This window comes from Perognathus longimembris, chromosome 3 (assembly GCF_023159225.1).
Source record: "Perognathus longimembris pacificus isolate PPM17 chromosome 3, ASM2315922v1, whole genome shotgun sequence".
Classification (NCBI taxonomy): domain Eukaryota; kingdom Metazoa; phylum Chordata; class Mammalia; order Rodentia; family Heteromyidae; genus Perognathus; species Perognathus longimembris.
This window is the reverse complement of record NC_063163.1, coordinates 67105456-67132041: the sequence shown is the minus strand read 5'-3', so window position 1 is coordinate 67132041 and position 26586 is coordinate 67105456. Positions and strand designations below refer to the sequence as shown.

The 26586-nt window shown below is 55.1% G+C and overlaps 1 protein-coding gene across 4 annotated transcripts; it reads left to right on the top strand.

Annotated features, from left to right (window-relative positions):
• The first annotated feature begins 131 nt into the window (after window positions 1-131).
• On the top strand, window positions 132-26583 carry Uhrf1 (ubiquitin like with PHD and ring finger domains 1). 4 transcript variants are annotated; one of them, XM_048341929.1, is made up of 17 exons: window positions 132-207; window positions 1479-1653; window positions 11114-11347; window positions 11894-12054; window positions 14041-14256; window positions 17726-17826; window positions 17914-18100; window positions 18538-18661; window positions 19034-19141; window positions 19565-19675; window positions 20400-20506; window positions 21246-21408; window positions 21504-21641; window positions 23900-24023; window positions 24108-24253; window positions 24627-24725; window positions 25208-26583. In XM_048341929.1, the coding sequence occupies exons 2-17, from the start codon at window positions 1501-1503 to the stop codon at window positions 25433-25435; spliced, it is 2400 nt and encodes a 799-aa protein (XP_048197886.1). In that variant the 5' UTR covers window positions 132-207; window positions 1479-1500; the 3' UTR covers window positions 25436-26583. The 4 variants fall into 4 exon arrangements, with proteins under 4 accessions (XP_048197886.1, XP_048197887.1, XP_048197884.1 ...); XM_048341930.1 differs by lacking the exon at window positions 132-207 and adding an exon at window positions 712-770; XM_048341927.1 differs by lacking the exon at window positions 132-207 and adding an exon at window positions 1085-1170.
• Window positions 26584-26586: the final 3 nt, after the last annotated feature.

The following is a 26586-nucleotide window of genomic DNA, read 5'->3' as shown; positions in this document are numbered from 1 at the left end:
GGCCCGCGGGGCGGAGCTGGGGTGGTAGGGGGAGGGGAGTGGCCGGGGGCGCCCCCTCCTTCCTCGCTTCCCGCCACTGCGCCGGGCCAATCAGGAGGCGGGAGCCCGCCCCCCGACTCTGCCCCCCGCGGCCCCCGCAGCTCCCAAATGCCGAGTTTTCGCGGGAAACAAATCAGAGCCGCTGGCAGCAGGGCTGGTTAGCGTCGGGTAAGCCGGGGTGCTCCGGGGTGCGATCCGGAGGTGGTGGCGGCCTGGGGAGGGGTGAGCTGCCGGGGCACGGCGGGGCGGGCGGGCTGGGGGACGCCGCGGAGAGCGGTGCCCGCCCGGGCCCGGCGCGCTGCCCCGCGCGGGACACTCGGCAGCACTTTCCCGCCGGTACCGGGACGCGCCGCCGGCGTGGGTGCACTCGAGTCCAGGTTCCTGGGGGAGTCTCTCCCTTCCTCTCCGGGACGCCGGGGTCGGGCGATCCGGGCTGGGGTCGCGCGGGCCGGGAGGGTGGGTGGGTGGGGGAGGAGGGTGTCAGGCTCCGCGCCTGCGCGCGGGGAGCTCCGCAGTTCAATTGTCGCGCCTGGGCCTGGTTTCGCGCGCCCTGACTTCCCCGGGCGCGTCTCCACCTATAGGAAGAGAGCAGGGCGGGGCGTCCGGGACCGACTCAGCCAATAAGAGAAGCGTCTGAAGTGAAGGGGGCGGAACTTGACGAGCGGGGCCCCTCGGTCGGACCCCGCGCTGGGGGTGGGCGTGGGGTGTCTGGCGAGAACTCGCGCGGGCCGGTGAGAGCTTCCGGGGGATTGTCGGGGGTCGGAGGACATCAGGGCTACCGGGGAGTGCAAGGGGGACCCGAGGGAAGTCTCTGGGGGCGCGAGAGGGTGGCCGGGACGGGGCGGCCGGTTGCCATGGCCACCTCGGGGCTGGCTGAGTGGCGCACGCGCGCCGGCCGGCCTGGGAGGGGGTGTCGGGGCCCCTGCTGCCCCCCAGGACGTCCCGGCGCTCGGGGCGGGGTGTCGCGTGTTGGGGTCCTGCCATTTCGGTAGTACTTGGTTTTGAGTTGCTCTGAGAGTTGTGAAGGGAGTTCCACTCGGTTCCAGACTTGAGGAAAAAAGTCTGTAAATAAGAACCCTGGAGGAATGAATGAATGAAATGAATGAACGAACAGCTGCGTCCACTCCCCGTGTTGGGCCTTAGCGTTTTTTAACCCTGGATGGACTTTGCAATCTTGGAACCATCTGTGGTCTCCTGGATGGTCTGAGATTTCACCCTTAAGATCTGGTGGTCGGCAACACTTAGTCCCCCCTTTAGTGGCCCTGGGTGAGCTCCGGTGGGATTATGGGGAGCAGGAGACCGGGAGGGTGACCTGAAAGTTACCTAGTATCCACTGCCTGGACAAAAGCCATTATAATCCTCCCCACCCCCCCAGCCTGTCATGGGTTGGTGGTTGTAGGCCGCACTGACCCCGGGTCTTATTTCCTTCCTCTCCCCAGAACCCCTTTAGCAACCGCAACCATGTGGGTCCAGGTACGAACCATGGACGGGAAGGAGACTTACACCATAGACTCCCTGTCCAGGCTCACCAAAGTGGAGGAGTTACGACGAAAGATCCAAGACCTGTTTCACGTGGAGCCTGGCCTGCAGAGGCTCTTTTACCGGGGTAAACAGGTAAGCCCCCCCTGGGTAGGCTGCTCACCCCGCGTCCTACCTTTGTTCTTGTCTGGCGCACAGGCAGCCCGCCTCTGCAGCCACCCACACGCACACAAGCCTCACCCCCCCTCGTCCGGTCCCGCTTCATGTCTCCCGGAAGGAAGGAGCCTGTCTTACGGAAACCTCAAATGCCTGAGAGAGGAACAAAGGCCAGACTTGTACGTGGACACACTAGCCTGGCAGCTGGCGCTGTATAGCCCCAAGCCTAGACTTTTAAAAATCAGCTACATAATTTTAAGTTCCCATTGAAATAATTTCTAAAGAAAGAGATAGTGGCCCACTGAGAGTTGAGAAATTTCCAAGAAGGGCCAAGAATCATCAAGCAATTAGGATGAGAGTGACCAGGTTTTTCCTATAAAACACATCCTGATAACGCACAGCCTGCCCCTGTCAGGTTCAGACCCTCCTGTTTAGGCATTCAGTGAGCTCACTGGTAGTTTGAGATTGGGAATTTCTGCCCTAGCAGTTGCCCCTCCTTGCCTTCTTTCTGGGCTCGCCATCTTGGCGGAACAGCTAACACATGCTTGGGACGTTGTATTGTCAGTGCTGGGGGCTCTCTCTCCTTTGGTTGGTGTTTTGGGGAACAGTGGTGCATTCTGGGAGCAGGGGTTCCTGAGGGTGCTGAGATGGTGTTGTTGGAAGTATGGGTTCTGGGAGCTGCCGCCAGCCATGGATTCCAGTAAGGAGGCCACGAGCTCTCTTAACTGGTTTAAAAAGTCGCCAGCCCAGTGTGCTTGTGCCCGACTTTGTTGTTGAGTTGGGCACTGCTGCCACCTGCTGTCTAGGTTAAAAAACCGACACTGGGCCTGCCGACTCAGCGTGAGGCTGGGGAGGGCCCCTTCGCGCCAGCTCCCATGAGCCGCGGTGATTAATTTGTTGGGAGACCTTCAGGCTGCCTTCCCACAAGACACTGGATGACTTGAATGTCTCAGAATTCACAGCTAAGCCTCTCCCCCTGCCTGCCTCCCTCCCTGCCTGCCTGCCTGCCTGGGGAGGAGCCCTGAGCAGAGCCTGAGAACAGCCACGTGCTGGCTAGGGCAGGGCGCCATGACCCAACCAAGCTCTGCTGGGGACCACCTTCCTCCTTTCTCCTTCCTCCCACTCCGACTGTTTCATGGCCCCAAAATGGATCTGGTTTGGCAACACAGCTGCCATTTCAGCATGGTATCAGGTGTGTGCGTAGTAGTCCCCTTTCCCCCATACTGGGGCTTGAACTCAGGGCCTGGGCCTTGTCCCTTAAGTTTTTTCACGTAAGGCTGATGCTCTGCCACTTGAGCCACTCTCCCACTTCAGGCTCTTTGGTGGTTTATTGGAGATGAGTGTCTAATAGTTTCCTGTTTCAAAGGCTGGCCAGGATCCTCACATTTCCCAAGATGCTAGTCCTCTTATCCTCGCCATCAGGTCATCTTGTGCTCTGGATGCATTTCCAAGTACATGGAGGACGTTTGCTCCTCAGTTAGCTGGCCTGGATAAATGTGTGGAGGGAAGTGTAAGCATGTTGAACTCAGTGCTTGGAGACACACAGGTGTCCACACCTATGATGTAAGATCAGACCCAACAGAGCATCTGTCTGTCACACCTGTAAGCTTGCCAAGCTGGGTCCCAGCGGGAGTTTTCTGTTCCACACAGCCTGGCCTTCGCTTGTGTTTTACATCCCAGAATGAGAGCCACCTCAGCCTGGTCTGGATTCGAACTTGGAACCTTGATGTTCAAGGCTGAAGGCAGTGCTGTGCTTCTCAGAGTTCAGCTGTCTCAGGCAACACCCCCCCCCCCTTCCCAAGGCTGCCCCCACACCCGAGCTCTGTAAGGGAAAGTGCTTGCTTCCGGTTCCCTTGAAGGGAGCAGAGCCCAGCGGGTTAGTGAGTGACGCAATTTCCCCAGGTAGCAGCCAGGAGGGGAGGTGCTGGGTGACAGGAGGGAGGGGACAGGCACATGGCAGGCCGGAAGTCTGCCTACAGCCAGCTGATAAGGTTGGAAGTCAGCCTGACTCACTTGCAGGGGAGTGCCAGTAAGCTGTTCTTAAACAGAAGGTTCTAGAGAATACTCATGGCTTTTATTCTTCAAAAGAAACATGGGCCTGTAGCCTGAGGTCTCCAGTGAGGTGAAATGAAACTTTAAAGCGTAACATAGCATGTCTGCTTTAAAGTGGTGGAGTTGTGGTGGTCTCGGACCCAGTGTGGCAGTTATGGCTCTTGATTGTTACAGATGTGGGAGCTCAGTGAGCTCGCAATGGGGAGGGAGGGACTTCCACTTCCTACCCAGTCTCAGCCCAGGCAGGAGGGAACTGGCAGCGGGCTTTGTTTTGTCTTAAAACTGCCCACAAAAGACAGCAATGGGCTGGGTGCCAGTGGCTCACACCTGTACTCCTAGTTGCTCAGGAGGCTGAGATCTGAGGATCATGGTTTAAGCTGGTCCAGGCAGGAAAGTCCATAAGCCTCATTTCTGCAGTCAAATGCTCTGCCACTGAGCTGTACCCCCATAAGCCTCATTTCTGGTTAGCAAAAAGCTAGAAGTGGAGGTGTGGCGTTAAGTGGTAGAGCACCAGCCTCCAGTTCGAAAGCTCAGGGACAGTGCCCAGGCCTTGAGTTCAAGGCCCAGGGCCAGCATTTTTTTTTTTTTTTTTATAGCAATCAATTTTTTTTTGCCAGTCCTGGGCCTTGGACTCAGGGCCTGAGCACTGTCCCTGGCTTCTTTTTGCTCAAGGCTAGCACTCTGCCACTTGAGTCACAGCGCCACTTCTGGCCATTTTCTGTATATGTGGTGCTGGGGAATCGAACCCAGGGCTTCAAGTATACGAGGCAAGCACTCTTGCCACTAGGCCATATCCCCAGCCCAGGACTAGCATTTTTATAAACTCACAGTAGGTGTGATTAGTGGCTCAGTGATCTTGTTCTGGGTGGTGATGGGATTTTCTGAGTTCTTGACCAGGGATTCCTCAGCTTCTGTTTCCACATCTTGCAGGCAGGACTGAGATGGGATGGATCCCATGGCAGCCTGGTGAGCAGCAGGCCGGGTAATAGGTGTGCCAGGTTCAGCCCTGAGCTTCGCTCCTGATAAGTCAGGTCATGCTTAGGCGCTCCATGTCCTTACCTCTGTCACAGCCACAGGCATGGCCCCTTATCATGTGGGGACAGTCACATCAGTTGGTGACAAGCAACGTGGGCCAGGTCTGTCTTCATGGTTATGTGGCCCCGGAGTGGCTTGGCTGGGGTGATTTGTCACAGTACCCTCCGCTTGCCCTGTTTACTTTAGGGTGGGTCAGATGGCAGATCCGAAACTTCCCAGAGACCAGTGCATTGTCCTGCAGCTGTGAGGGAGGGTCTCTGCTCCCTGGGCCCACTCCCACGGCATCTTCCCCAGGAAGGTAGTGGAACCTGTGGGCGTCGGCAAGGGCCCAGCACACCTGGACTGGTGAGTGGCGGCCTCGTGAGCTTGCCTCTGCTGCTGCTGACCTGATAGCCCCTGCCATTGTGGTTTAGAAGCCATATGAGTGGATGTGTCTTGTGTGCCAGTGAGACTTGTTTCATACCCTGGCCAGGGCCAGAGCATCACTTGAGCCCAGGTGTTCAAGGCCGGTCTGGATGACACACAGAGACCCTGCCTCAAAAACAAAGCTCTGTGGGTGTGCACGTGTGTGCAGGTCTTAAACTCCAGGCCTGGGGTCTGTCCCTGAGTTTGTGGTCAAGGCTAGTGCTTTCTTACTGGAGCCACTTCTGGCTTTTTTGGTAGTTAATTGGCGATAAGAATCTCACCGACTTTCCTATCTGGACTGACTTTGTTTTGTTTTGTTGCCAGTCCTGGGGCTTGAACTCAGGGACTGAGCACCATCCCTGGCTTCTTTTTGCTCAAGGCTAGCACTCTACCACTTGAGCCACAGTGCCACTTCTGGCTTTTTTTCTATATATGTGGTGCTGAGGAATCGAACCCAGGGCTTCAGTATACAAGGCGAGTACTTTACCACTAGGCCATATTCCCAGCCCATCCCCAGACTGGCTTTGAACGATGATCCTCAGATCTCAGCCTCCTGGGATTACAGATGTGAGCCAACAGTGCCTGGTTAGAAAGCGTTTCAAGAACAGTTGGAATTGTAATTGTGGAGCTAGCTTCCAACCAGCTTAAGTTGGTGGACCCAGCTTTTCTGGAAGGAACAGGGGGCTCTGGATTGTGCTACAATAGGTCCTAACGTGTGTGTGTTGGAAAGGCTCTCGAACTATGGCCCTGGGACCCTTTTATACCTCCAGAATGATCAATGGTACCCCAGAACTGATTTAGATTTTGTTGGCTGTTGCTATTAGTGGGTGGGACTTCCCTGCGCTTCCTGTGTCCTGTGTCATGACTCACCTCATGAGCATGTCATCTTTTCCAGAGTGGCATGTCACTGTCATTGTACCAGTGACCCCACCAGCCTCCTGATGCTGGTCTAGAGCCAGGCCTGCTTGTTACTGCTCATCTGTTCTTCCAAAGTCCCAAGCCTGCCCTCCCTGGAGGTACACTGGCTGTCTGATCCTTCTTCGGTGTGTGCCCTTCTCTCCCATGTCCCATGCAGCTGGATGTCTGTGTATGTGCACATCTGGATTCTGATGGAGCGCCTGGCTGGGCCGGGCCAGTGGAGAACAAACACACTTTCTAGTGCTGAGGTCCACCCTTCAGCCATGACAACCGATGTTGTCTGAGAACCCTGTGCTTCTCTCACAGTCCCCTGAGCCAGCTGGAGATGCCACGTGGTTACTTGTGGCTTGTATCCTCGTCTCTAAGGTCCTCTCGGAGACAGAGACATGGGTAGATGGCAGGTATGGGAGCTTGTAGATGTGTGGGTGCGTGTGCCAGCCAGTACTATGGTTTGACTTCTTCAGGGTCTAGAACTCTCAGGATTTTCCATTCATGGCTGGCGCCTTACCACTTGAGGGGAAGCATGCCTCCAGTTTGGCTTTTTTGCTGGTTATTTTGGAGATTGGAATGTTGCGGACTTTTCTGCCTCAGGTTGGCTCTGTGTGTGTGCGTGTGCGTGTGCGTGCGTTTTTGCCAGTCCTGGGGTTTGGGACTCAGGCTTGAGCTCTGTCCCTGGCTTCTTTTTACTCAAAGCTAGCACTCTTGCTTTTCTATTTATGTTGTGCTGAGGAATCAAACCCAGGGCTTCATGCCTGACTGGCTTTGAACCCTGATCTTCCTGGCCTCAAGTCTCTGGAGTAGTTACACAGGCGAGCCATCAGTGCCTGGATTTTCTTAAAGGGCTTTTTTGGTAAGTCCTGGGGCTTAAATTCAGGCCCTGGGCTCTGTCCTGAGCTTTTTTGCTCAAAGCCAGCACTCTACCATTTGAGCCACAGTGCTGCGTTCAGCCTGCCCAGGCTGGCTTTGAACCAGGATCCTCAGATCTCAGCCTCTTGAGTAGATAGCATGACAGGCCTGAGCCACCAGCGCCCAACTTGCTTTGTTACTTCTAAGTGGGATGTAAGGCGTGTCTCAGTTGGTAAGGTGCGGGGTGATGTCTGGATCTGGGTGAAGGCCACGCGTGGTCACTCTGGTGTGGCCACCCGAATCCTCTCCAGAGGCCTGCATGGCCCAGCCGGCCAGTCACCGCCTAGGCACCCTGCGGCCATGCCATGCATGGACTGTCAGGCGCCACCGAGTGCCTCGGCCGCACGTCGTTGTCCGAGACCATCCGGTTTGATGGGCTGCTGGACTGGGCTCCCCTGTGTGCTCGCCAGTGGCCAGTGAGAAAATGGCCACTGGGATCCTGCGGCGCATGCGCCACGTGGGTACGGGCCATACGCATGCGCAGGGCCCTTTGCCACCCGCCCTGGTGACGTCAGAGGTCCCAGCGCCGTCTAGGCCAGGTCACTCAAATTTCCCAGGCCCCTCTTCTCGCGCTCTCGCCGGTTCTCGCGATCTCTGCTGCTGCGTTTCCTCCTCCCACCAGCAGGGCGGGGCGTGCCCCGGCTACGTCCACAGCGTCGCCATGAGCTTCCCATTTCGCTTTTTCCCCTACCTGGAGGATTCCACAAGCAGAGGATCCGCCTGGTCCGTAGCCACCCGCCCTTGCGGCTCCGGCAGTCCTTCCGCGATGTATCTCCAGTGTTCCATCCTCTTTATTGGCGGTCGTGGAATTTGAACTCGGGGCCTGGGCGCTGCCTCTGAGTTTCTTTGTGTTCAAGGCCAGCGTTCTACCCTTGAGCCACAGCTCCGCTTCTGGCCTGTGAGTGGTTCATTGGAGAGAGAGTCTCACATGTAACACGATCCCCAGATCTCAACCTCCAGAGTAGCTAGGATGACAGGTGAAAGCCACCAGCGTCCGGCCTGTGTTTAATTTTTAACAAAAGAAACACCTGTGACAGTCCGTGGTCTGGTCCTTGTCGCTTTTATTAATGCCTCTGGCCACGGTGGGGGGAGATTTAAACTCTTGGAACCAAACATGAAGGTTCATCGTTTAATGGCTCTAACTGACCGTCCCTAGTCTAGTCCAGGTGAGAGACGCGCACGCACACACACACACACAAATGCTTGCATGCACGCACACCCGCCCACATGCGTATACATGTCTGTGCTCAAGCAGAGGAGATCTGGTGCGCAGTGGGGGAGGGGCCTTATATTCCTGTCCTGGCAGCTGCTTGTGCAAGCTGGTACCTGCCCTCTGGGCCCTTCTGGAAACTTCCAGAAGTGGCCTCAGCAGAAAGCAGCTCTACCAGCTTGTAAGATGCCTCCCTCATGGAGCCAGAGTCCAGTGGCCCCCTCCATGTGTCATGTGGCTGTGAGTTCCCCAACCAGGGGCTGCCTGGCCTTCCCAGGGCTTTGGTGGCAGCTGAGGGCCCAGCCTCCAGCATGGTCCTAGGGATGTGGAGGGAGAGGGGGATCGGGTGGAGTGAGCTTGATCCTGGATCTGCATGAGTCAGGATTTTGCTAGGTGGTTCCAAGCTGTGGCTGCCACCCTCTGTCCCCACCTGCTGCCTCCTCTCCTTTCACTATCTCCTCTCCCCCACAGTGTCCTCTCCCCCACCGTATCTGTAAATGGGCCAGGACTCTTGGGCTCTGCTGTCCTGTGTCACATCCTAGTTTGACAGTGGCGCCGACCTCCCCACCTCTTCCTCTGGGGGCTGATCCATGTCCATTCTCTGCGCTGCCCTTGGCAAAGTGGAGCCTCTGCCTGGCTGTACCATGTCTGCAGATGTGGGGTCTGCCCTCTATCACTCTGTGCTCCTGGTGGCGACGCAGGTGCCATGCAGGGGTGACTGTGGCTGTCGCTGTGTGCCACCCTTGGGCATGTGTGGCCTCAGCTCTTGCTGCTGGTGCTCCCGGACAGTGCTGCTCCCCTAGCAACACCCTGAGAATAACCCAGTGGGGCTCACTGTGCTCACAGAGCCATCCATGAGCACCTTGGCCTTTGAGTTCTTAGCTGTGTCCGGGACCGTGGCCTCTACAAAAGTGGCTAAGAAGACTCCTGCTTTTTAGACTGAAAGGTGTGTGGGTAGCTTCTTGTACCCCCCCTGTCCTCCACACAGACTTCAGTCCCTTGGCCACTCTGGGGGCATCCTGTGTGTGGGCGAGGTGTCCACTAGAGTAGTATCACACAGTGGTCTCTTGGGCTCCCTGTTATTCCTTCCCCAGTAGCCAGATCCTTCGTGTCCTTCCTGAGTTCTGCCTTCTCCAGAATGCTCTCCAGCTGTGGTCGTACAGTGTAGCCTGTACCTGCTGTTTCCTTGTCCTCCCCCACCCTGCCCCTTTTATTTGTGCTGGGGCTTGAATTGAGGACCTAGGCACACTGTCCCTGAGCTTTTTAAGGTTAGCACATTGCCACCGTGAGCCACAGCTCCATTTCCTACTTTTGGTAGTTAGAGATAAGTCTCAGGGGCCTTACTGCCCAGTCTGGCTTTGAACAACAGCCCCCAGATCTCTGCCTCCTTTTTTTTTTTTTTTTTTGCCAGTCCTGGGGCTTGAACTCAAGGCCTGGGTGCTGTTCCTGGCCTGACCTCCTTTTGCTCAAGGCTGGCACTCTACTTCTTGAGCTACAGTGCCACTTCGGCTTTTTTTGTGTATGTGGTGCTGAGCAATGGAACCCAGGGTTTCATGCATGCTAGGCAAGCACTCTACCACTAAGCTGCATCCCTAGCCCTGGCTTTTTTTTGAGACAGTGTTAGGGTGTGCAACCCACACTGCATCTCACCCTTGCAGCCCTTCTGCCTCAGCCTCCTGAGTGTTGCAGGTACCTACTGCATTCAGCCTTAGATCCACGGTCACAGACCCTCGTATTCCCCTGTTGAGGGTGCAGTCTGTTTTTAGGTCCACTCACAGCTGTGAAGCCATTGCAGTGAGCTTTAGAATACCTCTTCTCTAAGAGATACTCTCTGCCCCTATTCCCTTCTCCCATCTCTGGATTCACCCAGTGTGAGTGTTTCCAGATTGCTTTGGGCCTTTTGTGGCTGCTTCTGTCACTGATCATGCTGTCTTCAGTGGCCCTCCATGCTGGAGTAGAGCCAGAGCCTTATCCAGTTCCTGGCTGTGTGGTGCTCCTTTGTGGGGCTGATGGTACTGTCTGTCTGTCTGGTGGTGGATGGATGGTTTCCTCTTGGGACTGATGGCGTGTGATGTGTGACTTGTGTGCAGGTTGCCTTGGCCCCTCCTTCCGTCCCTGGCACCTTTGCTGGTTCAGAGCTGCACCCAGGTTGGAGCGCTGGGGTGCTGACCCCTGGAGGGTCCTCCTGTGTGCTGGGTGGGGCATGTTGAAGACCTCCCCTTCCAGCATGGGCTCCAAGCTAGGTTTGGCTGGCCTCAGAGACTTGCCTGCAGCCAGGGTGAGCTTAAGTGATAGACAGGGTTTCCTGCAACCTGGGCACCTGCGCCAGGCTCACAGGGTACCCTGGGGCCCAGCCTGCAACTCACAGGGGATTCTGCTATCGTGCCAATCCAGGCCTCTGAACTCTAGCATGGGAAGAGCCGGGGGCCTTGGTTACTTCCCTCACTCCCTTCCTATCCCGCTGAGAGCCTGGTGACTCTGGTGCTCCTGGTGGGGGGAGGGACGAGGCTGCGGCACCCCAGGGGTGGACTGCTGGAAGCAGCGATGCCTCCCAGTGGAGGCTAAGGGTGCTGGGTGTGGACAGGCTGCCCAGAACTGGGCCTCTGTGCGTGTTCAGAGCACTGGGGGGCAGGGAGGGGGGTTAGAAGGGAAAATGAGGGAGCTAGATGTGCAGGTCCCCGTGGCTCTAGGGCAGGGTTGTTCCCTGATAACCGTACTGGGCTGACCAGCGTGTCCCACTGTGGCCAGATGATCCCTGGGCACTCAGCTTGGATTGGCAGTTGGTGGCTGTCAGCAGGCCCAGTCCATTGGGCTCTGCTGTCCTTTGTCCTGTCCCATTTGCGCCACCCCCTCGGGCCTGCCGGCACCCCCTGCTATGTTTCAGACAAGCATCCCCTATGTGCACCTCTGCAGATGGAGGACGGCCACACTCTCTTCGATTACGACGTGCGCCTGAATGACACCATCCAGCTGCTGGTGCGGCAGAGCCTGGTGCTGCCGTCTAGCTCTAAGGAGAGGGACTCCGAGCTGTCGGACACTGACTCCGGCTGCTGCCTGGGCCAGAGCGAGTCAGACAAATCCTCCACCCAGGGCGAGGCTGCGGGCGACAAGGATGCCCTGGACGAGACGGACCTGGGGCTCTACAAGGTGAGGCCCACGTAGCTGCCTGCCGATGGCCCGAGTCCCGCCGCTGGCCTGGCACCCCGGGGCAAGGGTGCCTAGGTCCTGGAGGCCACTTGAGGGCGGACCTTGGGGGCCCCTGGTGACTCTGAAGCTAGGGTCAGTGTCTAGGGCCTCAGGACCCACATAATGGAACTTTCTAGAAGTGACACGGGAAGGTCTGCGTTTCTAGCATCTCTGGAAAAACTGAAGGCTGTGGCTGCGGCTCCTGTTGTTACCAGGTGCTGCTTCTCACTTAGGAGTTTCTGACCCCAGACCCCCTTGGCTGGGTTCGGGCACCTGTTGGCAGAGCTTAGCAGCCTTGCAGGCCCAGGCTGTCACAGAGAAACCCTCCCCCCCCTTAGGCTGTACTGCCCTGCAGCTGCCAGCCTATTGCAGGGCTCTCTGAGTTTGCATCCCTGTCCTGAGGCCCCAACAAACCTCACCCTGCCCCGCTGCCCCGTCCCCACCCCATTGCCCTCCAGCCCCCACCCTCCCTGTCCCCAGGTAGAATAAGCCCACCTCTGTGCACAGGTGAATGAGTATGTGGACGCGCGGGACACCAGCATGGGTGCGTGGTTTGAGGCGCAGGTGGTGCAGGTGCTGAGGAAGGCTCCTGCCCAGGATGAGCCCTGCAGCTCCACGGCCATCCCGACCCTGGAGGAGGACATTGTTTACCGGGTGAAATATGATGAGTGAGTGCCCTGCGTGGTGGGACTGGGGTACCCCAGGGCGCCAGCCCCACAGAGCACCTGGTGCTCAGGCCGACCTGGGCCTGGCTGGGTGACTGCAACCAGGGGCCATGAGGCCACAGAGAGTGATCAGGGTGGATGCAGGGTCCAGTCCTCTGCCCATCCCTGGGAACATGCTGCCCTGCGCTGCCTGGGGATGGGGGATCGCTCCTTCCCTTGTTCCATTTTCTCCCTCCATGCTCATTATGGGGCTCCTCTGTGACCATCCCTCCTCCCTCCCACCTGGGGATGGGAATGGCATGTCTGCACACAGGGATGGGGTCTGGCCTGCTTAGGTGGCCTCCACCCCGCTCAGGCCAGATTTCAAACCACACACCTGTGTTCTTAGGTTTTGCCCACTGGAAGCCCAGGGATGTGTTGGCCCGAGGTGGGGGGGGGACGGGACACACACGTGTGCGGGTCTACACGTCCTGACTCAATTGGAGTGGTCAGCTCTGCCACCCCTTCTCTCCCCCATCTCTCCTCTCTCCCTTTCTCTTCTCTCCCCTTGTCTATCCCTGTCCCCCTCTTCCCCTTTTTCCCTCTCCCTTTCCCTCCCTCTCCCGCTGCTCTCTCCTCTCTCTTCCCCTCCCCCTTTCTCCTAGGATTTGAACTCAGGGCCCTGTACTTGCTTGACAGGCCCTCTACCACTGAGCCATAACTGCAGCCTCTTTTAATTTCATTACTTGTTTTTTAAAAATTTATTTTCATAAAAATGTTTGTTTTTAGTTACTATTGTTTTGTTTGGTGCTGCTCCAAGGGCTTGAACCCAGGGTCTGGGACGCTGTTCCTCAGCTTTTCCACTCAAGGCTAGCACTCTACCACTTCGAGTCACAGTGCGATGTCTGGTTTTCTGGTGGTTCATTGGAGATGAGAGTCTCATGGACTTTCCTGCCCAGGCTGGCTTGGGCCCATCTCCAGATCTCAGCCTCCTGAGTAGCCAGAATGACAGGTGTGACCCACCAGCGCCCGGCTCCTTTTTCTTTTTCAATGGTCTGTGTTTTATGCCTGACCAGTCCTGGACTGGGATCCTCCTATTTATGCTTTTTGTATAGTTAGGATGACTTGAGTGTGCCACTATGTTCACCTAGCAACAGAATTGAGAAATGGGGTCTTTGATGCAAGTTTCTCCAGTTGCTAGTGCTGGAGCCTCCTGTTAGTGTGATTGATAGTCTCCATGCTGTGTTCAAGCGTGTATTCTTCATACAGCTGCTTTCATGGCCAGCAGGTGGAAAGAGCTGACCTTTTACGATCTCCACATTTAGCCAGTATTCAGCTGCCATTGGAAGGGGCTGTAGAAAAAAGGCAGGGGGCGTGGCTAAGTTCACAGGGGGTGGGGCCCAGGCCATAGAGCATCTCCCCTGCAAGTGGGAATCCCTAACTCAGACCCCAGTAATGCCAAAAACCAGTGTCACAAACTGGGCTGTTAGTGAATATGGGGATTGCTTCACTGTGGTTTGTGGTGGCTGGAGGTCCGTGGTGTCAGTGTTGGTAGGGCTAGCGTCCTCCACCAGGTCTGGGAGTGAATCTGTCGGTGGTCACTGTAAGTTTTTATGCTTTCTGGAAGTTGTGGCCCCTCCTTTTCCTCCTTCTCCTCTCCCTCTTCCCTTTACTTCTCCCCTCTGTCCTCCCCCTCTTCTCTTCCCCTCTCTTCTTCCTCGTGTCTTCCCTCCTCCTGTCCTCTCCTTCCTCCTCCTCCTCTCCTTCCCCCTTTCACCTGCCTTCATTTTCCTGTGATGCTGCCGCCTCTGTCCCCTGCCTTATAAAGACATCTGCTCCCGGACCCCATACCCAAAAGAGGCCATGTCCCAGGTGGCCCCTGGGAGGATGTGCCCAGCCTGCCCACTCCCTCAGCTGTGGCCTGTGCTCGGCACATGTGCGGGAGGTCATCTGCCCACTGAAGTGAACAAGTGTGGCAGTGCGCAGGCTCAGGCCAGGGCTTCTCCGCAGCTACCCCGAGAACGGCGTGGTGACCATGAACTCCAGGGATGTTCGTGCGCGTGCCCGCACGCTGCTCCCGTGGCAGGAGCTGGAGGTGGGCCAAGTGGTCATGCTCAACTACAACCCCGACCTCCCCAAGGAGCGGGGCTTCTGGTACGACGCGGAGATTGTCAGGAAACGGGAGACCAGGACGGCGCGGGAGCTCTATGCCCACGTCATGCTGGGGTGAGCCCCTCCCGCCCTGTCCCAGCCCTGCACCAGCCCACAGGTCTGCAGACAGCTCTTTGGAGGCTCTCTCGCTCCCCACATGGTTGTCCAAGCTATTGGAGGGGGGTGCAGCGGGTCCCTGAGTCTTGGGAACAGCCTCTAGGAACTCAAAGGGGGCTGTTGAGTGGAGCGAGACGCAGCACTGAGCCTAGCCCCAGCAGTGAGCTGTGGGCTGGCTGGTCCTCACTGTCCTGTTTTATTCTTTAGATGTCGTTTCGCTGTGTGGCTCAGGCTGGCCTCAAACTCTTACACTCAAGTAGTCCTGCTCCAGCCTTCCAAGTGCTGAGATGAGAGGCATATGCTGTCATGCCCAGCCCTGTTTCATTCACTGAGTGCTGCTCTTGTTTTCTTGTTTAAGCTTGCTTTGGGTTGGTTGTGCTCTTTTTTTCTAATACGGGAATTTTCTGAATTTGAGACATTTCCCTTTTTTTTCTGTATAGTTGGGGTTTTGAATTCAGGGTCTTGAGCTTACCAGATGTATATTACTTGAGCCACGCTCTCAGTACTTTTTGCCTAATTTATTCATTTATTTTTGCCAGTCATGGGGCTTGAACACAGGGCTCTGGATGCTGTCCCTGAGCTCTTTTTTTCTCAGTTGAGCCACAACCCCACTTCGGGTTTTCTGGTAGTTAGCTGGAGATAAGAGTCTTATGGGGACCTTTTTGCCCAGGCTGGCTTTGAATTGTGATCCTCATATGTCAGCCTCCTGAGTAGCTAGGATTATAGGCATGATCCATACAGACTTTTTTTGCTTTTAAACTAGGACAAAAACATGTTTAATAACACATCATTCATAATATACCAACTCAAATTTGCTCAGCACATTAATTAAAAAAATGCGTCCTACACTTTAAGACCTCTTGACTCTTACAAAGCCACCCTTCGATAGCTCCTTTTAAAGGTTAGTGCTCAGCCTAGCCTGGACTGTGATCCTGCTACTTGTAATCTTACGTAGCTGGGATGATAGGTGCATACGGACCCATGGGGTCTTGAGAAGCTGTGATCTTCTGGATCTCAGTCTCTCAAGTAGCTGGGATGACAGGTGTGAGGCTCTGTTTTCTCTTTCCTGTAACTTTTTTTTTGCCAGTCTCAGGGCCTGAGCACTGTCCCTGGCTTCTTTTGTCCCTGGCTTCTTTTTGCTCAAGGCTAGCACTCTGCCACTTGAGCCACAGCGCCACTCCTGGCGGTTTTCTATATATGCGGTGCTGGGGAATCGAACCCAGGGCTTCATGTATAGGAGGCAAGCACTCTTGCCACTAGGCCATATTCCCAGCTGTTTTCTCTTTCGTAATGCAGGCATTAAGTGACATAAGTTTATCGCTCAGCTCTGCTTTGGCATGTATTTTGTTAAGTTTGATTTTTTTTTGGGAGGGGTGGGCAGTCTTGGGGCTTAAAGTTCCAGCTTTTTTATGGATAATTAGAGATAGGAATCTCATTAACTTTTCTGCTTGGGCTGTCTTCGAACCACAATTCTCAGATCTCAGCTTCCTGAGTAGTTCAGATTGTAGGTGTGAGTCACCAGTGCCCAGCTGAGTTTGATATTTTAAGGTTTCCTTGGATACTTCGTTTTGTTTGCCTTTCTGTCGGCCGGTCCATCTGACTGCACTGTGGTCAGCTGTGATCTTAGCTGGCCGATGGCTGTCCTGGTGTTTGTGGGGATGAACGTTGGGTCATGGGGAAGGTCATGCCTGCAGCAGGTGCTGCTGGATTGTGTGGCTCAAGCTGGATTGTGTGGCTCAAGCAGGACTAGATCTGCCAGGAGCTCAGGACTGGTCTTTGATTGGCCAGTGTCTAAGGCATCACAGGAAGTCCCGGCCACATCCGTAAAGCTGTCTGTTCCTGCTCTCAGGTTCTGGATCTCTAGTCTGTGGTGCATGGTGCCTGCACATTATGATTGTTTTGGTACCTGGGCCCCAATGACTTTGTTGTTTATGCTGGTTGGTGGACTTAAACTCGGGGCCTCTCGCTTTTGTTTGGCTTGATTGTTCATGGCTGGCGCTTTGTCACGTTAGCCATGCCTCCAGTGTGGAGATGGAGTCTGGTGGGCATTTCTGCTCAGTTGGCTTTGAACCAGATCCCAGATTCCTGAATAGCAGGATTACAGACAGAGAGGAGACATGAGCACAGCTCCCATGTCAAAGTGATATTTTGTGTACACTGGGTTACGGGAACTTCAGTTTCATGTATGTATTTGAGCATCAACATGGGGCAGGGCAGTTCACTCACGCAAGTGGAGCTCATCTGTGGTGGCATTGTGCTCCTTACAAGTTGTGGTGGGACTTAACTATACCTATAGGAAGATCATGAATTTTTTTTTTTTTTTTTGCCAGTCCTGGGGCTTGAACTCAGGGCCTGAGCACTATCCCTGGCTTCTTTTTGCTCCAGGCTAGCACTCTACCTCCTGAGCCACAGTGCCACTTCTTCTGTTTTTTTCTGTTTATGTGGTTCTGAGGAATCGCACCCAGGGCTTGGTGCATGCTAGGCAAGCACTGTGCTGTTAAGTCACATTTCCAGCCAATATGATTAATCTTTTTTCCATTGGCAAGTTGGTCAGACTTTTCTTTAGTGTTTTTGGGTTCACTTGTATTTGTGATGGCACTAGGGTTTCAAACTCGGTGCCTAGGAGTTGCTAGGCAGGTGTGCTTCCACTTGAGATGCTCCCCAACCCTTTTTGCTTTATTACTTAGTTTTCAAATAGGTGTCATATTTTTGTTCTCATGGGCATGAACCACAATGCTCCTTTGTTTTTGATTGGTTGTGTTGCTTAAACTCGGCCTGGGTGCTGTCCCTGAGCTCTTCAGCTTAAGGCTAGCACTCTACCACTTGAGCCACAGCACCACTTCCAGTTTTGTGGTAGTTAATTGGAGATAAGTCTCATGGACTTTCCTGTTGGGGCTGGCTTTGAACCACGATCCCTAGATCTCTGCCTCCTGAGTAGCTAGGATGACAGGTGTGAGCCACTGGCAGCTGGCAATGCTCCTATTTTTGCTTCCACATAGCTAAGGTGTTCTGTCTGTACGCATAACCTTATCAGTCAAGATAGGGAAGGTCTCGCTAACTTTTTGACCAGACTGGCTTAGAACCTCAATAGTGCAAATCTCAGGTTCCTGAGTAGCTGGGATTCCAGGTGTTTGCCACTGTGCCCAGGGGCTCCTTAGTGCTTTACTGGTGTTGAATCTGGCTTAATTGGCCTTGTGTGTGCCAAGGTTCCAGCTGAGTCTATTGATTGCAGCACATTTTGGAACTGTGGTTTTCGCCATTTTACCTCGAGTCCCAAGTTGGCAGGACTTTGGCCAGATGGTCGCCAAGCTGAGCACAGCCCTTGGAACCTCCCGCCTGGCCCCAGCTCCCCAGACGTGATCTGTACTGCTCTGCTAAGGAGTTGGACAGCTGGAATGTTCTAATGTTCCAGAACATTTTCCCACAGGGACAACTCTCTCAACGACTGCCGGATCATCTTTGTGGATGAAATCTTCAAGATCGAGCGCCCTGGTGAAGGAAGCCCCATGGTGGAGAACCCCTTGCGACGTGAGTTCCCCCAGCCCCGTGTCCCTGGGCTGTCCCCGCTATGGGGTCCCCCAGGTGGCGTGGCTGACCACGCCCTCCTGTGTGCAGGGAAGAGTGGCCCGTCCTGCAAGTACTGCAAGGACGACCCCAACAAGCTGTGCCGTGTGTGCGCCTGCCACCTGTGCGGGGGCCGCGAGGCGCCCGAGAAGCAGCTGCTCTGCGACGAGTGTGACATGGCCTACCACCTGTACTGCCTGTGCCCGCCCCTCAGCAGCGTGCCCACTGAGGCTGAGTGGTGAGGAGCCTGCCCCCCGGGGTGTGGGGGGAACAGCACGTCCTTGGTGGCGTGGGCATTCCTCCCATGGACGTGGTAGAAGGTTGTGATGGGTTTCCAGCTATGACCTGAAGCCCTGCCTGTGTCTGTTCCTTCCTACCCCTTGCCCCCCTCCCCCACTCTGTGGCAATGGAGAAACTGAGTCATGGATGAGTGCCCGCCCTTGGTACACCTGGCCCACTGGGTTTACTTCCCTTGCGGGCAGGGCCTGGGGTCCTTGGCAATTGAAGGACGAGAGCCCCTGTGCCCTGGTGGCCCAGGGTCCGCTGGGGTCCCCATCTGAAAGCCTGCTTCCTGGCCCCCAGATTCTGGGCTGCATAGTGTGAGAGGTGCTGGGTGACCGCTATGTCTGCATCCCTGGGCAGAACGAACCGTGCTCACCCACCCTCATCCTGCAGGTACTGTCCGGAGTGCCGCAACGACGCCAGCGAGGTGGTGCTGGCGGGGGAGCGGCTGCGGGAGAGCAAGAAGAAGGCCAAGATGGCTTCCGCAACCTCGTCCTCCCAGCGGGACTGGGGCAAGGTGGGACCGCTTACCTGCTCCCCTGCCTCTCCTCCTCCCCTTCCCCCTGATCCTCTTCCCCTGGCTTCCCCTGCCCCCTGCTCCCCCTTGCCTCTGCTCCTGCCCCCTGCTCCCATCCTTACTCCCCTGTTCCCTTCCTCCTGCTCCCCTTCCCTCTGCTCCCCTTGGCTCCTGTCCCCTGCCCCCTTGTCCTTACTCCCCTGCTCCCTCTGCCCCTGCCCCCTTTCACCCTGTTCTCCTACTCCCTTTCTCCCCTGCTCCCCTTACCCTCTGCTCTCCCTGCCCCTGCTCCCTGCCTGTGCTCCCCCTGCTCTGCTCCTCTGCTTGTCTTTCCCCCCGCCCCCATGATCACCTGCTGTCCTCTATGCTTAGGGTATGGCCTGTGTCGGCCGCACGAAGGAGTGCACCATCGTCCCCTCCAACCACTACGGACCCATCCCTGGTGTCCCCGTTGGCACCATGTGGCGGTTCCGTGTTCAGGTACCTCTGGCTGCATTGGCACCCCCCTTGCTAGTGGCTGAGCCGGGTAGAGGCTGGAGCCTGTGGGGCTGGGCTGGCGTGAGAGGACCCAGACAGGCTGGGGGCCGCCAGGGACAAAACCATTGGGCCCTGAGTGCTGCCCAGGGGGGGAGACCTTCAGGGAAGGCAGCCATAGCTGAGATTGGCCCTGTGGTGATGGACCTGCTTTGGGTTGGGTGTCGGGAATAGGTGCCGGAGGCCTGTACACAGAGGTACAGCATTGTCTGGCTTATGGAGCTGCCCAGGGCCTCCCAGCTCCAAAGCCACCCATGTCCCCAGATGTAGCTTGAATCCCCCGGGTTAGGGTGGTTGGTTGTGGTGAAGCCTGGACACTGGTCATGGAGTGGCCGAGGCCTGACCTTTGTCTCCTGGTGGTGCCGGCAGGTCAGCGAGTCTGGGGTCCACCGGCCGCATGTGGCGGGGATCCATGGCCGCAGTAACGATGGGGCGTACTCCCTGGTCCTGGCCGGCGGCTATGAGGATGACGTGGTGAGTGTGGGTGGGGACAGCTTTATCTTAAAGTTGTGGCAAAACACCCAGGACGGGAAGTACCCCATCACAGGCATTTCTTTGTGGTGAACTCGGCCTTGGTGTGTTAGGCAGGCACTCCCACGTGAGTCACGCCCCTAGCCTTATTCAGAGCTGGTCATTTTTCCTGTCCAGGCCTGCCCCTAGCCTGTGATCTGTCTTACATGGTTTTGTGTTGGCCCTAGGGCTTGAACTCAGTGCCTGGGCACTGTCTCTTGAGCTCTTTTTCTCAAGGCTAATGCTCTATCACTTGAGCCAGAGCTCCATTTCTGTTTTATGCTGGCTAATTGGAGATTAGAGTCTTACGGACTTCTTAGGTTAGCTTTGAACCGTAATTTTTAGATCTCAGTAGCTGGGATTACAGGCATGAGCCATCAACTTTTTAAACACTCTCATGGACCTCCCTCCCTCCTTCTCCTGACTCTTTTCTGCCTTCTGTATTTCCTCTGCCTCAGCTTCCCTAGAATTATAGGTGTGAGCCACTGGTGCCCAGACAATCCATTTATTACTTTCCACAGAAGCTGAGATAGCAGATGTGTGCCACGGTTCCCAGCTATTGGTTATGATAGGGTTTCTGAAACTTCTGCCCAGGCCTTGAACCCCTGTCCTCCAGATCTTAGACTCTTGAGTAGCTGGGATTACAGGGTGAGCACCATTGTCTGGCTCACTTCTGCCTTCTTATCTGTCCTAGGACCATGGGAATTTTTTCACATACACGGGAAGTGGAGGGCGAGACCTTTCTGGTAACAAGCGGACCGCAGAACAGTCATGTGACCAGAAACTCACCAACACCAACAGGTTTGTGGAGAATTTGTTTTTTTCTGTCCCTATCCATCCTTGCCTGCCCTGTGCGCTTGGTTTTGGTCTTGGCATCACGGCCATCCGGTGAGAGTAGATGTTGGATATTTCTCCTCCCCCTTCCTTTGTTTGTTTAATCCTTCTGGGCCATGCCTTCATCCTCTTGTCTATTTGCTGAGGGCCTCTGTCATTCGACTTGTCCAAAGGCCACAAGGGATTTCTTTGGCTTCCAAGGTTGTGTGGGGCCCATTTATTGCAACTAAGGGCTCCTGCCATCCTAGCATGAAAGCAGCCATGGGCCATGTGGGAGTGAACAAGCAAGGCTGCATTAGCACAGTCAGGAAGAAAGCTGGAACTCACCCTGTTTTACCTGTGAGGAATGTTCTGGGGCTCGAACTCAGAGCCTGGGCACTATCCCTGAGCTTTTGTGCTCAAAGCTGGCCTCTCTACCTCTTGCACCTACATCTCCACTTCCAGTTTTCTGGTCATTAGTTGGAGATAAGAGTCTGGAGTTTCCTGATCTTCTGATCTCAGCATCCTGAGAACTATAGGATTATAGGTGTGAGCCACGTGCACCCAATTATGTGCACTCCTCATTAGGAACCCCAAGTGCAGTGGGCCCCTATTTGGTTTCCATTCCTCCCTCCAAGTTCTGTTTCTACAGAGGGCCACATGTGGCCTTTGTACCTCTCTTTGGGGGACACACGTTCCAACCTGGGGGGGCCCTGACTCTCCACAGGGCCCTGGCACTGAACTGCTCGGCACCCATTGATGATGTAAAAGGTGCGGAGTCTAAGGACTGGCGGTCTGGGAAACCGGTCCGGGTGGTCCGGAACATGAAGGGCGGCAAGCATAGCAAGTACGCCCCAGCTGAGGGCAACCGCTATGATGGCATCTACAAGGTGAGCCCCAACGCTGCTCTCCGCACCCCTGGGCCCTGCCCTGCAGGGGTCCGCACCCCTGGGCCCTGCCCTGATATGCCCTGTCCCTGCCACAGGTGGTGAAGTACTGGCCTGAGAAGGGAAAGTCTGGCTTCCTGGTGTGGCGGTACCTCCTGCGGAGGGATGACAGTGAGCCTGGGCCCTGGACCAAACAGGGAAAGGACCGGATCAAGAAACTGGGGCTCACCATGCAGGTGTGTGCAAGCCCTAGAGCTCCCCCCTTCCCTGCTGAATGTGCCCCTCAGGGCCCAGCTACCCTAGTCAGGGCTCCCTGGGAAGGCTGGGAAGCAGGGCAGGGCTGGGAGATGGCACAGAAGGCCTCAGGCCTGAGTTTCTCCTGGGTCCCTGTCCTTCACTACCTTGGGGACCCCAGAAAGTAGTACCTAGGTCTTGGCCTGGTGCTGTGTAGTGTGTAGGTGATGTTCTTGTCTGTGTCCCTGTTGTAGGGGGGGGGTCAAGCTTTCTAGTCAACTGTGTTTGTGGAGAGTTTGGAATCTGGTCTTTCTCTAGCTTCCCCCCAGCCATGATGATGATTTCTTGTTACTGGGATTTGAACTCCTAATTGGTATGCCTAGTACCAGCCCGGCATTTTTCTAGTTAATTGGAGATGGAGTCTCATGGCTTTGTCTTTCTGGGCTGGACTGGAACTGAGATCCTCTGATCTCAGGTTGCTGAGTGAGGCAGTTGCTGATGTTTGCTACTATACCTGACCTCTGGTCTTGCATGTGGGTTTTTGTTTTAATTTTGCGGTGCCACAGTGGAACCCAGGGCCTTAAAAACATGCTGGGTCATTGCCTACCAATGTGCCCCACCTGCAGCTAGAGCTGCCTCCCCTCCCGTGCTGCCAGCATCAGTGCAGGTAGAACAGGTAGAAAGCAGGCAGGCAGGATGTTCCCCAAGGGCTGTGCAGGGCTGTCCTTCCTGCTCCCAGTTTCCTGAGAGCAGATGACAGAAAATAAGTTCCTCAAACCAAATTCCTCACACTATAATTCCGGTGTCTTCTGTTCCTGCTGTGGAGACTTGCTTCCCAGCTGATAAATGTGGGGCTATTTAAGGAATCTTAATTGCTACTGAGAATCTGATAGTGCCTGCCCCTCCCCTCCAGGGGGTTACAGGGCCTGTCATTTGAATGTGCTTATGCACCCAAGGAATTGCCAAAGCCAAAAATCTAGGAAGAAGAGAAGCAATGGAGGAGACATTTTTAGTTATTTTATTATTAGTAAATAAACTTGGCCAGTCCTAGGGCTTGAACTCAGGGCTTTCAGCACTCACTGTCCTTGAGCTTCTTAGCTCAAGTCTAGTGCTTTATTACTTGAACCATAGCTCTACTTCCAGCTTTTTGGTGGTTCATTGGAGATAAGACTCTAGGACTTTGCTGCTGGGGCTGGCTTTGAACTGTAATCCTCAGATCTCAGCCTCCTGACTAGCTGTGATGACAGATGTGAGCCACCAATGCTTGGCTGAGAGTTCACACAACTAGTATTTACACACACACACACACACACACACACGAAAAAAATCTTAAGTTGGTTGGGCTAGCAATGTAGCCGAGGCCTGTCTAACTGTGTAAGGCTTTCCTTGGGTTCTACAAAGCACAGAAAAAAGGCCCTGGGCCTCCAGTTGTTTAAAATGAAGTTTCCTTGAATTCCAGGATTCCTTTTTGTTTTTGTTTTTGTCTGAGACTGGGACTTCTACTCTGTATCTACCACCTAAGCCACGCCTCCAACCCTCTGAAAAGGCTCCTTGACACCCAGTGGTCAGCTGAACAGCGTTGGCCATGGACCAGGCTCCACTGTGAAGGAAATCCTTGTTCACACCTGCTTTGGGTTTTGTTTTCCTTGCTTCTTGCAGTCTTGGGGTTGGACCCAGGGCCTCCCCCACTGAGCTCCCTGCTAAGTCACAGCCAGCCCATTTTATTCATTACTGTGTGTGCATATACATGGGTATCTGGGGCTGGGAATATGGCCTAGTAGTAAAATGCTCACCTCGTATACATGGGTATCTGTCCACAAATATATATAGGTAAAAATGAGTAAAGTGGATGTATTATATATGTTACATGTAATGTATATGTACGTGGTGGTTTTGCATCTGAGCTCAGAGTTTGCACTTAGGCAGGCCCTCTACTGCCCTTTTTTTTTTTTTCCTTAGTCCCCCCCCCCCCCAGGTCTCTCTTTTTTTGGGGGGAAGGGGATGTTTGAGACTACCATCTTCCCCATAGCTGGGATGACAGGCAGGCACCAACACTCCCAGCTGGTGTGTTGAAATGGAGTTTTGTTTCCTTTTTGTCTGGGCTGGCATAGAACCACCATCCTCCCAGTTGGGCCTGCTCAGTAGCTGGAGTGACAGTTGTGCCTGCTTTGGGGGAGCGGGGCCGGGCTGGCTTTGGCTGAGCTTAGCGAGTGGACCTCCCATCACTCACACCGTGTCCCCTCTGGTGCCTCTCCTGCAGTACCCCGAAGGCTACTTGGAAGCCCTGGCCAACAAGGACAAGGAGAAGGAGAACAGCAGGGGCACAGCCACAGGGCAGGGGACCCTCATGTCCCCCCAGGGCCTGTGGAAGCGGAAGTCCGCAGGTGGGTGTCCCCCGCCCACACCCTGCCCATCCCTGCAGCCCTGCCAGCGTCTCCCCTCACCTTGTCCTCCATCACTGTTGCCAGGTGAGGCCAGCTCGGCTGCCCAGGGCAGCAAGAGGACCAAGCTGGAGCCCCACAGCCTCACAGCCCAGCAGAGCAGCCTCATCCGGGAGGACCAGAGCAACGCCAAGCTGTGGGATGAGGTCCTGAAGTCGCTCAGCGAAGGGCCGGTGAGTCCCCACCCAACCACATGCGTGGCCTTCCTCCCGTGCTCTCCCCACCACACATGTGGCCTCCTTCCCCACGCCCACCCCACCACACACATGGGCTCCTTGACCCTGTGCCCGCCCTGCTTACAAGGTGCATGCCTCCTAAGCCTGTTTCTGTGCCTCTGGCCTCACCCTCCCCTTCCAGAATCTTCCCTCTCCCACCCTGAAGCCCTGTCTCCATGTAACACTCCCCCCCAGTGTCATTCCCCCCTCCCTCCCCCCGCACCATCTTTTGTCTTTCTCTCAGGATGCCCGGCCTCCTGATGCCTGGCCTCCTGCAGGACTCTGGGGGGTGAGGGCCCTAGACCTGACACATGGTGGCCTCCCCTTGCAGGTATTCCTGAGTAAAGTGGAAGAGGCCTTCCAGTGTATCTGCTGCCAGGAGCTGGTATTCCGGCCTGTCACCACCGTGTGCAAGCACAATGTATGCAAGGTGAGGTACCTGCCCTGCCACGTGTGCCCGTGGCCTTGCTCAGGACCTGGATGGACCCCATGTGCAGGGTCACCTGCCCCCCTCAGGGGCAGTCCTGCCTGGCCTGTGGCTGTGGGAGGAGGGCTTTCTGGAAGAGGTTGCCTTAGCTGACAGCTGATAGAGTGTGTGTGAGGGGCCAGTGGGCCTCTCGTTCCTTACTTCCTGGGGGCAGGAGAGGTAATGTACTGACACCTACTTGGTACACGGTGCTATAGGGGCGGGGTGCTGGGCTTGCTGTTGGGGGTGCCCAGGGAGTCCAGCGGAGCTGGGTGGAGTCTTCACTCTCCCTGCTCCCTGGGGAAGGAGGATTGGGTTTGGGTTCCAGTGGACAAAGAAAAGACCGGTGGTCCTGTCCTCTGTGCTCCTGACTGGGCTGACCCCGTCTTCTGAGAAGAGGGCTGGGAGGAGCTGCCTTCCTCACCGGCCTGCCCCGTGTCTTGCAGGACTGCCTGGACAGGTCCTTCCGAGCCCAGGTGTTCAGCTGCCCGGCCTGCCGCTATGACCTGGGCCGCGGCTACGTCACAGAGGTGAACCAGCCGCTGCAGAGCGTTCTCAACCAGCTCTTCCCGGCTACGGCAGTGGCCGGTGATGCCGCCCAGTCTCCTGTCCTGGAACCCCAGCCTGGTCGCCGCCTTCTGGCCTTTGCTTTCCTCTTAGTGGGCTTAATTTAAACAGGTAGTTCCCTACAAAGGCTTGTCTCATTCAGCCCCCCCCCCCCCCCCCCTTTTTTTTTTTTTGGTTATTGAGTCTATACATTCAGAACAGTTCTCACATTCTGGCTGAAAGGTAGGCTTCACCGTGTTTTGCATCTTTAAAAAATAAAAATACAAAGCCTGCCACTGACCTTCAAGACAGCAAAGAAAACCCGATGGCTTGAAGATGGAGTTAGGAACTGCAGGCCCCCAAAAGCTCCACGTGACTCAAGAGCAGATTTGCAGAATTAATTGCCTCTGACCTCAGGAGATGGAGTCTGGCTGCCGAGAACAGCCTTTGCAAGGCTTGTAGTTTCTGTCCCCCTGTGAGGTGAAAGCCACCGAGAGACAGCCCAGCTTCTAGTCACCAGGTGTTGGGAGAAATTGGGGCTCCATGGCCCAGAAGCCATCTCTGTGGGAGCCCCAGCTGGAAGGCCTGTCCCCATGGGTAGAGAGAGCACTGGAGCCAAGCAGAATCTACCTCAGCTGGACTCACCTGTCAGGGGGCCGGGCGCCACCCCAGGAATAAGCGCCCAGTGCCACGTAGCCAAGTGCCTTCCGCCTGCCCAGCCTTCTCTAACGATGGGCTCTTTCTCAGCACTGAATTGTTGAAAAATGCCAACCAGATTCCAGGAAGTGCCCATCCAGCTCTTCCCGATGCACTTGGGTGTGTTTGGGGATGTTTGAGTTCTTGATCATCTAAATTCACCTTTTCTTTTTAACTCAATGATTGAGAAGATAAGGGATTTGTCTTTTCATTTTGAACTTAGAACACTTTAAAATGAATTATCTTTTGTAGTTATTGTATATGTATCAAGAAAGATGTAACTTAGGGTTTATTTTTTTTTTCTTTTTGGTTTTGTTTTGTTTTCAGAATGGTTTGTTGATTTTTCTAAATATTACCAAAGTTTGCAGCTGATACCTCATTGGAACAAGAATATCTGAAATTTCACATAACTACAGACAAACCAGTGCAATTCTGAGTTTAAAGGTGGTATTTTTTTGTTTTATTTCCTTTGTTAGATTGAATGCATTAGGGAAGAAATAAAATTCTGTGTAGGCTTTTTTCTGAAGTTCAATAATCTTTGTCCAGGTTTTAGCTTGAGAATAAATGTTTCTCACAGATAGCT